Source organism: Lynx canadensis, chromosome E3 (genome assembly GCF_007474595.2).
Source record: "Lynx canadensis isolate LIC74 chromosome E3, mLynCan4.pri.v2, whole genome shotgun sequence".
NCBI classification, from domain to species: domain Eukaryota; kingdom Metazoa; phylum Chordata; class Mammalia; order Carnivora; family Felidae; genus Lynx; species Lynx canadensis.
The window spans coordinates 31,989,694-32,003,922 of NC_044318.1; the positions used below are offsets into that span (position 1 = coordinate 31,989,694).

Below are 14,229 nucleotides of genomic sequence, written 5' to 3' on the forward strand. Positions count from 1 at the left end.
AGCCAGAGCCGTGAGTCCACAGTGACAACAGTGAGCGGCAAGGGCTCTGGCAGGACGGCACCAGCCACGGGGTTTAAGGGAAGCCTTCGAGAAGGTGGTGATGCCTATGGGCGGTGACTCTGGGGACACAAAGGAGTCAGGAGAAGAGAAGGAGTCCCAGGGAAAGGGAGCACTGAATGGAAAAGCCTGGACACAAGAGAGATGCGGAATCTGTGTGGCAGGGTGTCCGTGGGGTGGTTACAGCTAGACCAGAAGGCAGGCCGTGGCACGACTTTAAGCGACCGGAAGCCACCAGAAGCTGTTACTCAGGGCATGACACGGTCTGATTTGCTCCTGGACTGATCTCTCAGGTTGCTGATGAGGGGGCGGGGGGGGCGGGCAGGATGCCGGAGCAGCAGACCGGAGTGAGGGGCTTGGATTTTGGTGGCAACAGGAGGGGAGCGAGTGGATAAATGGAAGTGATACCAAGAAGGGATGGGGGACCAAACTTGCTGACAGGTGAGCTGTGATGGGCCGGGGCAGCAGGGGTCTCCAAGCTCCACATGTGTTCCTGGCACAGGTGACCAACAGCCAGAAGGGTCACCCATGGGCCAAGCACTGTGGCCAAGGCAGGTGGAGAACAGGGCTCCCAGAGCTCTGTGTGGGGCTTGATGAGTGTGGGATGCTTGTGGGTGACCCCAGGAGAGGCCCTGGTGGAGCTGGGGTGCAGGGCTGGGCTAGGACAGAGGCAGGAAGCTGGCAGGGCTTAGGGATGGAGAGAGAGGTTAGAAGAACAGGTTTGGTCTGCAAAGTCCCAAAAGCCTTCCTCTCCTGAAAAATCTGGATGATCCTCCCAGGCACAGGTAGGGACCAGAGGCTCGGAAAGGGTCAGTGACATCCTCGGGGTCACACAGCAGGGAGTGAGGAGCCTGGCCTAGAACCCAGGGACTTGGGATTTAGGGGGATGGACACATGAGCTTATGTTCTCATCGCCACCTCATCATCCCTGTGTGTCACTCTGTCCCCTTCGCTACCTTCCAGGTTTTGTGGCTCTGAACACCTCCCACCCCGTCACTCTGAGGCCCATGAGGGGAATGTGTATTGGGAGGTTGTGTTGCAAGAAAGGCCCCGTCCAGGATGTCCAGACATGCCCAATCCCTTCTTCCCACCTCCCTCCACCCCTTCCCTCTCTCCCATCCCACTCGCTGGGAAGAAGGCCTCCCTGTTGCTTAGCAACTAGCTGGAGCCTAGGAGAAAGGAAATGGAAATAGCTCAGGAGGTGCCTCCCCTCTGTCAAGATAGGTCCTTGGTGTGTGTGTGCGCGTGTGTGCGTGCGTGTGCTTGCACGTGTGTGTATGCCTACTCTACTTTGAGCCTAGTGTGGAGTCTTACCTTTCAAGACATGCTGACGCCCACCTCGCCCTGAGCCTGCAGGAGGATGTGGCTGTCTGGAAAGCTAATGTCAGTGCCAGTTTGGTTGTATCTTCAAGAAGCAGTGTTTCCAGAACAAAGGAGGGGACAGACCTGTGGGGCTTCAGTCTGGATCTGGCCCACCGCTGGAAGGCTGGCTTTGGAAAAGTTGGCCAGATCAACTGCAACCTGCCTCTGTGGCGGGAATGCAGTTGACTTCATCTTCCTATCTCCGCAGGGCTTCCCTGGGAGCTGGGGACACACGTGACCGCATGGGCCAGCAGGACAATGGGTGTTTGGGGGGAGGAGGTGCGGGGTTCAACTGAGGCTGAAGGGAAAAACAAAAATAAAACAAACAAATTTTACCTGGGGCACCTGGCTGGCTCTGTGTGAAGAGCATGTGAGTCTTGATCTCAGGGCTGTGAGTTCGAGCCCCACGATGGGTGTAGAGATTACTTAAATAAATAAATAAACAAACAAACAAACAAATAAGCAAGCAAGCAAGTAACCAAACTTAAAAAACAACAACAACCTAACACGTTTTCCCAGAGACCAATGTGGTTGCCTACAACCACAAGGGAGTTGCAAGCAGAGGCTAGATTTCAGGCCCAGGAACTGGTACAGGGGAGAGAGGATTGCCTTAAGCGGTTGCTAGGTCCCTCCCTGGAGAGGACTATTCCAAGCACAGGGCCCTTAGAGGCCATCTAGTCCAACCTGCATGAACCCACTTTACAGATGGGAAAGCCTGGGGTCCAATCTCCCCTCATGCCCTGAGGCGTGACCCGAAGGTGCTAACCTGACGTCCGCCCCCCTCTGCAGCTTGAGGGGGAGCGGATTAGAGCCATGAGTGGGCCTTTAAATCTCCAGGATTAACCCGCGCGGAGAGGAGCTTAGCAGGTGGCCGAGAAGTGACCATCCCGCCTGGTGTCTGTGTCTGTCTCGCAGGGCCGAGGCCAGCGGCTCCGGGGCCAGCCGCCATGTCCTCCACAGTGAACAACGGGGCGGCCGGCATGCCGTCCCCACCGGACGCGGCGAACGGCTTCCCTCAGCCGGGGGCCTCCTCGGGGACCTGGCCGCGGGCCGAGGAGGAGCTGCGCGCCGCGGAGCCGGGCCTGGTAAAGCGCGCGCATCGCGAGATCCTGGACCACGAGCGCAAGCGGCGCGTGGAGCTCAAGTGCATGGAGCTGCAGGAGATGATGGAGGAGCAAGGGTGAGCGGGCCACGGGGCGGGGCGGGTCACGGGGCGGGGCGGGGCGGGGCGGGGCCGGGCGAGGCTCGGACTGCAGTCAGGCTGGGAGGGGCCGCACTCGGAGCCAGTCCAGGTGGGGCCACTGCAAGGCCAGAACTTGCCTTCTTGTGTTCATTTATCAACCGTCTTGGCCGCCTGCTCTACGTCAAGCTCTGAACTAGGCTCAGATTCACAGAAGCCAAGGAGACACACAGTCCATGTCTTCCAGAAACATCCAGTCCGGGGGGGAGAGAAGCATGCAAACACCTATGCTAACCAACTCAAGGTCTCAGTTTCCCCTTCTCTAAAACAACTCTATTGAGCTTCCTGGACTGTGCCAAGGTGGGTGCTGCAGCCAGGCAAGAGGGGACGATGGGCTTTTTTTAGTACAAGGCTACCTGTGGTTTCAGCAGAGGAACCCCAGCCAGCAGCCACACCCAGAAGCTTCAGTGTTACCTGTCCAGTTCAGACCCAGTCACAGGGACACACAAGTGCGCCAGCCACCGTGCTGCACAATGTTGGAGCTGGATCAGGGTCACTTCCTCAAAGACTGCCCCTCACTCCCTCCCCAACTGAGAGGAGAGACAACCGTGTTCAGAGCCAACTCCAGCATAAAACGGGTTGGAATCGTGGTTAAAGGACAGGACAGGAGAGGACCAAGCACTTCAGGAGCTCAGAGGAGAGATTCTGAGAGGAGACATTCGAATGGGCCTTGAAGGATGAGTAGGAGTTCGCCAGGGCTTGTGCATCGATCAGTCAGTAAGGCTCTTTTTAGGGACTTTCCTCAAAAGTCCAGTGGAGACAGGACAGGCCTGACACCTGGGGTTGGAGGCAAAGAAACAGAACAAAGCCATTCCCATTTGTGCAGCTCTAAGGAAAGCTGGTGGTCTTGAGTTTCCATTTTGTATCTACCCTGAGGATTTTGAAACTATTGGGCTGGCTGTTGAGGGAGTCAAAGTGAGGAGCCCGCCCATCAGACTGGCACTGTTGGGGAGCTGACAAGTTGGAAATGCCCAGTGCACTGGGGCCCGGAGCCACACTGGGACAGACAGCCTGTGTACAGAAGTGCTCCTAAGCCTCGCCTTTGTCCGTCCAGGCCTCTGGGCTCCCCAAGAGGCAGCCAAGACATGGTTCACCATCACTATAGAGCCCAGGAAGACACTGAGGCTCAGACAGAGACAGTCCCTGGCTGCAGGCAGAGCCAAGGCTGGGCCCAGATCCAGGGTCCTCAGGGAGGCTGCCAGGCAGGGCCCCTGAGACACAGAGACTTGGTGTTCATCTCCAGCTGGGGACCAGGTGGGGGTGGGGGGGGTCCCTGCCAAGAGGGATAAATGGATGGAAAGCAGCTGAAGGCAGACGGAGAGGAGGCTTCCAGCTGGCAATGAAACCAGGTTTGATGAGCCGTGGATGTGGACAGAGGAAATGAGACCCCCAGGGGCAGGGTCAAGTAGGGGTGGGAAGAGGAGAGCCCACGGACCTCATTTCAACCTGCAAATCCCAATAAGTTGGGGCGACTTGGGCAGTGAAGGGTTGACAGGCAGGTGGGCGAGTTGAGGGAACAGGAGGGGCGCCTGGGCCAGAAGAGGGCCAGCCTTCTGCGCTGCATTCTTGGAAACTGTCCCCTCCCCCTCCCACAGCCCCACCTCCTTCCTGAGCCCCCTCTCTCCCCCTTGAAGAGCCCCATCCTCCCAGGGAATCCCTAAGGCACCCCTCTCATGGTGCTCCTCCCCTTCCCAAGCCTCCTCCCCTGGCTGAATCTCCCTCTCCTCCAGGAGCCCCCAGACCCTCACGGCACACAAGAAGGTCATCGCAGGATGAGGGCAGCCTCACACAGAGGGGATGGTCAGGCAGAAGTCATTTGACCATGACCTCAGTGTTGGTCCCCTGGCATAAAGGACCGTGCCTCTCTGGGATGCACCCGCTAGGTCTCCAGTCAGGACCCCTTACCCTACCCAAGCCCTCACTCCAGATGGTCCTTAGTCTGGAGTCTCCTGTAAAGCTAGCTCTCAAGTCACCAGTGCCCCCCCGCCCCCAAACCCCTAGCGGCAGCCTGGTCAGTGGAGGGCACAGCCACTCCGGAACCCAACAATCCAGAACTGAGCAAGCTATGGTTACTGGGAGTTGTTCTACGTCCTGTGGGCTAAAGATGTACAGGGCTCTCCCACCTCCAGCCAGTCCCCAGAAGGTGCTCCACAAACACTGGGGACCCTTGCTCTGTTACAAAATCCGGTCATTAATATCCATTTCTACAAACACTGGTTCATTCGAGTCTATTTACCAGGTTCTCAGGCATTTGACAGATATTCCCACTAGTCACAGGAACACACATTCTTTGGCCCCATTAAAAAGCAATCCCTTCCTTAATATTGATGGATGGATGGCTAATTCACTGGTGATTGATGCTGCATTGGAATCACCTTCACGCAGCCTGCAATCACCATGGGGCCAGGGACAGAGTCCCTCGCCTGTGTGATGTGCTGTTCCCACCCCAGCCCCAACCTGTGCCCCTTCCTCTGCCCCGGAGGCGGGCAGAGCCATGCTCTGGGGCTTGGAGCTTGGAAGCCTCCCTTCTCCCTGTTCTGTTTCCAAATCCGTCAAATGGGAAGAGGAAAACCGCCCACCCTCTCTGAGCTGGAGTCAAGAACAAATTAGTGACCCAGGGACCCAGGAAGTGATTACGTAGGAGCATCCCAGTCTGGGTGGAGACAGGCAGAATGAAACATTTTCAACTCTGAGGACCTCTTTTAAAATGCAGTATTCTGGGGCGCCTGCGTAACACAGTCAGTTGGTTAAGCGTCTAGCTCTTGATTTCACCTCAGGTCAGGATCTCACAGTTTGGGAGTTCAGGCCCCGCATCGGGCTTTGCGCTGATGGTGCAGAGCCTGCTTGGGATTTTGTCTCTTTCTCTCTGGCCCTCCGTCGCTTGTGTGCTCTCTCTCTCTCTCTCTCAAAATAAATACATTAAAAAAAAAATTTAATGCAGTGTCCCCTCACCCTGCCCCAGCCTCAGAGGGCGGTCCAGGAAGCAACGACAAATTTGGCACATCGTTCCCTCATGGCCCATAGAGTGGAGATGAGACAAGGGAGCCAGATTGCCTGAGCCAGGCGGCTGGGACACTGAGACAGGTGTCATTGCTGTCCCTGTCCCCAGTCCCCTGGCCAAGCCTTCGACTTCCAGTCTGGCTTTGGCACGGCCGCCAGGCCTCTGCATGGCAGGCACTGCCACCTTCACAAGGACGGGGTAGCAGCCTCCCTACCTCGGCCTTTGCCTCTGGGAGAACAGGGAGATGGACCGAAGGTGATTCCCGACCTGGGACACTGCTGACCTGGCAGGGGTGTAGGGTGGAAGAAGGCAGGGAGCCTGGGACAGCTAGACCCTCGGTCCCTCCTGCTCTGGGACAAAGGGTCCTTGGTCACTACTATTTATTGGGCAGCTATTATGTGCCACGCACTGCGCAGAGTGCTTTGTAAGCATCATTTCCCTTAATCCTTGTGACAGCCTTGAAAGACAAGTTACTGTCCCTTTTCACAGATGTAGAGGTCAAGGTCACAGAGCTAGAAAATGGGGGGTGCCAGGACTCAAACGCAGGACCGCCTGGTTCTCGGACCTCTTCCCTTAATCACTGTCCAACGTGGCCTCAGCTGAGGGCTGACCTCAAGAGATACGAGGGAACAGGAGACTTGAAGGCAGAGGTTGTACCTGACACCTCTTTGCCCAGTAACCAGACGGTCATCCCTGGGTCCCCAGCTTCTCCTAGCAAGATGCTCTGGGGCATAGAGGCGTCCTCCCTAAGCCTCCAAGTCGATTCAATCCAGCACTCCCGGCCTCCCAATGGCCTGCGCTGAAGTTCGTCAACTTGCCTCAGACCTGCCTGCTCTGGGATGGGCCCTAAATTCCTGCACATGTCCTGCTCCAGGTCTTAGCGAACCCTGAGTCCTGCTCCTACCTCCCGGCCCCCTATGCTCCATAGACTCCAGGAGTCTGGGGAACTTGGGCCCTGGCCTGAAGCCCATCCCACTCAACTGAGGATGTGGCCCAGCCTCGCTCTTGGGCCATCTCCCCAGCCCCACCAGGTCCAGGGCCCCATGGCCTGAGACAGCCGGCCTATCTCTCCCACCCAGAGATCCACGAGTCAGGGTCTGGGCGGCGTGGAAGGGCCTCCGCTGTCTGTCTCAATGTTGGTGCCAATGACAAGCTGGTCCCCTGAGGAGAAGGCGAGAAGGGAGCAGTTCCCATGTGCCTGCACTGCTCAGAAAAGGGGCCACCGTCCCTTCTTCCCGGGCACCGGGACAGCCCAGCCGACCAAGGGCTCTGCACTGCCCAGCGAACAAGGCCAAGGCACCTGCAGCCAAATGCCCGAGTCTGAGCCTAACAGGGACGGAGGTGGACATTGATGAGCATGAGCCAGTCGGCAGGCGGTCCCCAGGTCCCAGCCACCCTGCATCCTGGATGCTTTGTTGTCCACTGCTTCCCCTGGGTCCTCCCGCCCACTCCCCACGCCCACTGCCCAGCTCTGACTTCACGGTCTCCCACACAAAGCCCTGCAGTAGCCAGTGCCGGCCTCCCTGCCTCCAGATTCCCCGCCTCTAGCCACGCAGCCACCAGAGTCAGGTGTCCAAAACGAACATCCAACCTTCAAACTGTTCGATGCCTCTCCGTCACCAGTCACTCATTTGTCAAAGCAATTTGGAGGCCACATGTGGCAGGCAAGGTGCCAGATGCTGGGACACAATGGCAATCCAGACAGACAAGGTCTCTGCCCTCAGGAACCCCCAAGCCAGTGCAGGATACAGCGGAGTCGGTCAACAGGTAACAACACAGGAGCCACCTGCTGGGACCTGGAGGCACAGGTTGCTATGGAAACACAGCCTAACCTGGTCGGGGGTATCTGTCCTGCGGTAAACAGCCCATGAGTCACGTCTTTGTGCTTAGCCATGATTATTTCCACTGGCTAAACCAGGAAGTTAATTTTGTGAGGCAAAAGATGTGCTCATTTCTTCTGGCTTTTGAAAGGAATTGCCACATTGCTCTCCAGAAAGGCTGGGCCAATCCCAAATGCTTGTTGGACAAGGGGAGGGTAGGAGAAGAGAGGGGAGGACAGAGATGGGGTCCCTGAGAGGCAACAACGTGCCATTTTCATGGACAAACTGAGTGCAGAGGCCTGGGTCTGCTGTGAGGACAGAGCGGATGGTGAGTGAAGGACAGAGACAAGACGGGACCCCGGTCCTATTTTGCCACCATGTTTTCCATCCAGGACAATGACCTGCAGCGCAGAGATGGGAGGGTGAGGGGATTAGGAGGCCAAGATTCATCCGGCAACAGACACGGTATCTGCGATATCTGCTGTGCGCCAGGCGCAGGGCACGGGGCTGAGCGAAGGCCCCCACACCCTGCCCCGGGGACAGCATGGACACAGGCTGGAGGGGGAAATGCCAGAGGAGCCAAGAGGCTGTCACAGGGATGCAGTGACAGGGGATGATGACTGACCCCAGGGTGGGAGCAAGGGTGATAATTCTGGACTTTGGTCCTTAGCCTGAACCCAGGCTTAGGGAGGGAGGGGGAAGGGAATAGAGAAGTTGGGGGACTCCATTCAAGACCAGACTTGGGGCTCCCGGGTGGTTCAGTCGGTTAAGTGTCCGACTTCGGCTCAGGTCATGATCTCACAGTTTGTGGGTTCAAGCCCGGCATTGGGCTCTGTGCTGACCGCTCAGAGCCTGGAGCCTGCGTCAGATTCTGTGTCTCCCCTTCTCTCTGCCCCTCCCCTGCTCTCTCTCTCTCTCTCTCTCTCTCCCTCCCTCTGCAAAAATAAATAAACATTAAAAAAAAAAAAAAAGACCAGCCTTCACCCACCTCCCCCCCCAAAACAGGGAAGCAATGGATCTGGTACTGGGATCTGGGACAAGCCGCTTGCAGCCTCGCTCTTGCAGAGGTTGGGATGAGTTGAGGACTTCCCAAGGCTATTGTAAGGATCAGGAAAGCGGAAAAGTCCTGGACCTTCACTTCTCCCTTAAAACGTCTCCAGAGAGTGACTGCGGCCTGGACGTGGGAGGGTGACCTGCCCTGGGAGTGGGGGGGACCAGGAGGAAGGGCACAGCTTCCTCCCCACAGTCTCCCCCCCTTCCCCCACCTCCCGGGACAACTCTTCCCTTTTTTTGGTCCATTTGTTTGTTTGGCTGGTTGTTGCTTGTTTGTTTAGTTGGTTGATTGTCTGGTTTGGCGCAAAAAGCCTTGAGCTTCCCCAGGGCTGAGAGCCTTGCTTGGTCGTGTGACCTCAGACAGGTCTTTGCAAGCTGGAAGGTGCACTTGTGATGGGGGGGACGGGGGGGGGGGTGGGGAGGGAAAGAAAGCCAAGAGGGCAGCCCTCACCCTCCCTGTGCCCCTGCAGGTACTCGGAGGAGGAGACCCGACAGAAGGTCAGGACTTTCCGGCAGATGCTGATGGAGAAGGAGGGAATGCTGACCAGGGAGGACCGGCCTGGGGGCCACATGTGAGTGCTTGCTGCTTGGGGGTAGGGGTGGGGGAGGGAGGGTGATCCGGAAACTTCAAAAACGTTCTGACCCCAGCGTGGCCGCTGGCTGACGGTGTGGCCCCAGGCTAGCCCCACTTCCCCAGTTATTACCACCTGTAAAATGGGCCCCGGAGTAAGCACGTGTTCCGGAAAGTGGGAACCGACACACCGAATGCCATTGCTAGCGTGGCCAAAGAACCATCAGGTAAAGAGAGCAAGGGCTCCGCAGGGGTCACATCTTGCGCCCGTCATAGGACAGGAGGAACACCACTGTGCCATGGGCCATGGGCTTGGCATCCAACAGGGGAGCTATGGGGAGGCAGATTTATCTGGGGTTAGAGAAACTGGGGACAAGAATGCCACACGAGAGTGCAGCAGGCTGCCATAGGAGTGTGAGGGCAGCCCGTCCCTGCGCCAGTCCCGGCCCCACCGGATGGCTGACCGCGCCCCATGCCTGGCAGGCAGTGCGCACTGAGGGGGCTTCATGGAATCCACTCGATGGGCCTTCCCCTCCCCTCACTGAGCCTCAGAGCCCCACCCCGGTTCTGGCTCTGGGCGGGACAGAGGCTTCTAGAGCAGCCAAGATAAATACTCCTGGCATTTCTTCGGGGGGGGGGGGACTAATTTGAGGAGCAGGCATTTTGCCAAGGCCCCTAAACCCCTGTCACTTTTGCTTACACCCCAAACAAAAAGAGAGCAGCATGTTCTGAGAGATTCTCCTGTTGAGGACAGAGAGAGAGACAGAGCACAAGTGGGGGAGGGGCAGAGAGAGCGGGAGACACAGAATCCGAAGCAGCCTCCAGGCTCCCAGCGGGTCAGCACAGAGCCCAACGCGGGGCTTGAGCTCACAAGCCTTGAGATCATGACCTGAGCCAAAGTCGGAAGCTTAACCGACTGAACCACTCAGGCGCCCCTCCTGTCGCCATTGTCTTAAAGACAAACAGCATCGCAGGAGTAGCCAACCTGGGTGGGCAGCGGGGAAGCCCTTTCTTTGTCCTTCTGGATGGCTGGGGGCTCCGGGGGTGGGGGAGTCCCGCCGTACCCCACCTAAACCTCACCTCTCTGGTTCAGGTATGGAGAGGAGCAAACACAGGGCAGCGGAGGCTTGCGAGGGGCTCACGGGTGATCTGGGGGAGCCAGGCGATAAGGTGGCGCTAATCACCACCTCCCTCTCTGCAGCCGCCCTCAACTCACAGCACCCTCAGCCACTCCATGCCCTCCCTTCAGTGATGCCCATCCAGCCCCCTGCCCCCCACCCCCACCAAGAGCAGGACAGCACCTCTCTTCCCTTCCTAAAGCTCCTGAGAGCCGGATCCTCCTGCTGCTGCCCGCACCACCTCCAGACTCGGAGGTCCTGGCTTTCCCACTTGTGCCCCCCTCAAATCACCCCAGCGCTTTTCTGGAAAATCACCCTCCTCTACACAGTGCAAGGGACAGAGGCCTGTGTGGACTCTCCTGCCACTTTCCCTGGCCCTTCCAGCAAGAAGCGTGCCCTTCTCCCCTCTCCCAGGCTCCTTCCTTCCTTCCTGTCTTTTTTATTTTAATGTTTATTTATTTTTGAGAGAGAGAGAGAGAGAGCGCACACACGCACCCGCCCGCACCCGCCCGCTCGTGAGCAGGGGAGGGGCAGAGAGAAGGGGAGAGAGGATCTGAAGCGGGCTCCATACTGATAGCAGAGAGCCTGATGTGGGCCTCGAACGCACAAACCACGAGATCATGACCCGAGCCAAACAAAGTTGGACACTTAACTGACTGAGCCACCCAGGTGCCTCCCAGGCTCCTTCCTTTTAATTGGATTCCCCGTCCTTCCTCAGCTCTGCTTCCTCCTCTGGCCACTGTCCCACGTTTTTCTCTCCTTTTTCAATCGAATTTCTGTAGACCGTGAGGCACGTGTTGCCCCTACTTCCTTAGGCCACGCAGCCGTGGTCGGCTTCTGCCCCAATCCCTGGGACCTGCTGACACCAAGGCCTCCAGAGTCCTACTTCCCGTGGCCCGTGCTTCTCGGCAGGTCTGGCCTCTCTCTAGTCCGGGCCACCACTGTGCTTCCCCTTCTGGAAGCCTACTTTTCCCCTGGCTTCTGTGTTTCCTCCTGCCTCCCCTGGTGGCTCTCTCTGTCTCCCTTTGCCCCTGCCCTCCTCCCGGATGTTGGGCCCTTCCCTCTGCCTTTCCTCTTCTCCCCAGGAGGGGGAGGATCTCACCTGTTCCCCTGCTGAGATGCCTCCTGTCAGGGGGTGCTCTCAAGTCTTTGCCAGGGGTCTTGATCATATCTTCCCTGTAAGAACCAGGATGCACTGGGAAATTCACCAGCGTGTCCATCATCAGAAGAAATGTCCTTAAGGGTCTGTATTGGGTGTCCCCCCCCCACCATTCCCCGTGCTAGTGCTAGGAGCAGGGAGGAGAGGAGGGGAAGGGGGGCCCCCTGCCCCGCCCCCCCCAGGTGGCAACACAAACCTGAAACCTGAAACCAGGAATCACCAGCAACCCCTGACAAGAAACACCAGGGCCGCTTGAACCACGCAGCCCTTGTGTGTGCTCGGTAGAGGAAGAGAGAGCGACAGGCTGGGGTGGTCAGTCAGGAAGGGTCCCTTGGAAGAGGCAGTGTCTGGAAGACTCGATGATCAGGGAGCACTCCTGCTTTGGAGGCAGAGAAGAGTGTAGACTAGGCTGGGTCCTGGGATTCCGCTAGCTAGCGTGTTAGAAGATGCTATCAGAAGACTGATCTTTATCGGTTTACTGCTCTATCTCTGGTACCTAGAGCACTGCAGCTCGCCCGATTTTCCCCAAAGCCTGGGTTTCCTCCTCTACGTGGGAAAAGGGGTGGGGCCGGAAGGTTTCTTCTAGCTCAGGGAGCCAAAACGATGTGAAAATAGCACTCCAAACGGTGACGGGAGGCAAGCTAAGGAGGCTGATGGTGGCCTGGATAATAACTCGCAGGCTGGGAGGAGCCCGAGGCCCAAGGCAGAGAGGTGACAGGGAGCTGGTGACCGATGGGTCGTGTGCCTTCCTGTGGGCCTGGCATCAGACCGTGGATCTTCGCTTCCTAGCTCGGAGTCTGGGGTAGTGGAGGGAGAGTGTGGGCTCTGGTGTCAGACACGTCACCTGTCCCAACCTCCAAGCTCCATGTTAACCCCCCGGGCCCTGGATCCCAGCTCGACCACACCCCGGCTGTGTGACTTGGGCACGTCCTTGACTTCTCTGGGCCTTTACTTCTTTACTTATAAAAGGGACCACTCGGCAATCTCTGTGCTCATGCCTCTGGCTTCCTGACCCCGATACCCCAACCCCCTCATGGACTGGATTTTGAGACATGGAGAAATCCAGTGCCCTCTTAGAGGGAGGTGACAATGCCAGAGCCAGTAGAATGTCACCTCTCAGGAGGAAGAGAGGAGGGATATCTGATTTTAACCCTCCATGGACTGTAAGAGCCTATGGTACCTCCCCTTCAGGAAAAGGGTCTTAAAGGGGCAGGATCACTCCCAGTGATCTTAAGTTAATCTACCAGTTTGAGTGACCGACTCTTGAGACAGACCGCCAGGACACCATACTGCTGCAGTACCTGGACCGGATTCCATAGACGGTGGCAGCCGGTGGAAGGTTTGGGGGAGGTGTGATGTGGTCAGACAGGTGTTTGGGGACTTTCTTCTTGGAAAGAGGAATCAGAAGGGTGACAGGCGGGGAGAACCGTGGGGCAGCTGGCAAGGTAATCTGGAAGCCAGATGACAGACAGTAGTCAGGTCCCAGAGACACTGAGAGAGGACACGCCTTTGTCCTTGCAAACTGATTGATGTTGGGAGCCTATCTTACCCCCGAAACCCTCTGTGGTTCCCCACCATCCACGCAGCCCTGGACGCCCTGGCCTCCTACTGAAGGCTCTCCACACCCTCAACCCAGCCCGGTTCCCCGCTCCCAGCCTCAGGCAGCAGCCAGCCCGACCTGCAGTTCCCAGCTCCCTCCTGCTGTTCCCAGGTCCATGCCTTTGCTCACCCTGGGCCCTCGGTCTGGAACACCCTGGGCCCCTCTGCACTGGCTCTAATTCACCCCATCATTCAGGGCTGCCTCTAAAAACCACTCCACCAACATTCCCGGGATAAAAGTGAACCGTTTTCCTCTTTGGAATCCACACAATGCTTTCTTACTTCTCGTGGTTGCTCTCAGTTCTATTTTGTATTTTCCCTCGCTCTAATAGACAAGCTTTAAGAATAATTGTTTTCCTAGTTATGTAACATTAAAAAAAATGCTCAGGAGAGAGAGTTTCTGGAAAACAATATTCATAAGCTACTCCCTAACACAGTGAGCAAATTCCAGTCTTTTTTTTTTTTTCCTGTGCATCCGGTTTGCTGCATAATGCGACATCTCTGTGCCTCATGGTTTTATCTATAAGATGGGAATTTTCATGATGGTACCTATGTCACAGAGCGGTTTGAGCATTAAATGATTAAATGAGATAAATACAGACACAGTGCTTAGAATCGTGCCTGACAATACGCCCCCATGCACTGTGTGGAGCAAGGGGAGGGGCCTCAGGCCTGACTCATCCCTGTTCCCGCCACCTGTCCTGCCATCCTGTTCATCCCTGTTCCTGCCACCGCTGTCCCTGTCCCAGGCCCCAGGCAGACCTGTCATGCCGGCTGAGTGAATGAGCTGGGAAAGCAGACCCTTTGCCTGGAATCCTCCCCTCCTCTGTCTGGACTCATTCATCTGTTGATTGGCCATTATGCTCTTGGCTAATGGGAAACAGAACCAGTTAATGAGAGAAGCTGCTGGCATGAGGAAGAGCGTGTGACAGGCAGTCTTTACTCAGGTCAGAGCCTTGGCCGTGGCGGCCGGTCCAACACATGTCCTGTGCGGTGAGGACCCTTGGTCCGTTCGTTCTTGGTCTCTCGTCACTAGACCCAGACTGTTTGGCTGGCTTTGCTCAGCTCTGTGGGGGCTGGGTTCATTGTATCACAGGGGAGTAACGCCTCCCGCACCTATTCCACGGATGTGGTGAGGAGTCAACTAGATGACAAACTCGAATTTAAGGGCAGGAAGTACTAGGGGCACCTGGATGGCTCAGCTGATTAAGCATCAGACACTTGATTTTGGCTCAGGTCATGATCTCAC

General features: G+C 57.0%; 1 protein-coding gene across 1 annotated transcript in view; it reads left to right on the forward strand.

Moving 5' to 3' along the window:
• Nucleotides 1-2,366: 2,366 nt before the first annotated feature.
• Nucleotides 2,367-14,229, forward strand: part of SRRM3 (serine/arginine repetitive matrix 3) — a 34,646-nt gene continuing 22,783 nt past the window's right edge. The window contains 2 exon segments of the mRNA XM_030301048.1: nucleotides 2,367-2,599; nucleotides 9,004-9,105. Of these exon segments, the coding sequence (XP_030156908.1) occupies nucleotides 2,367-2,599; nucleotides 9,004-9,105 (335 nt within the window).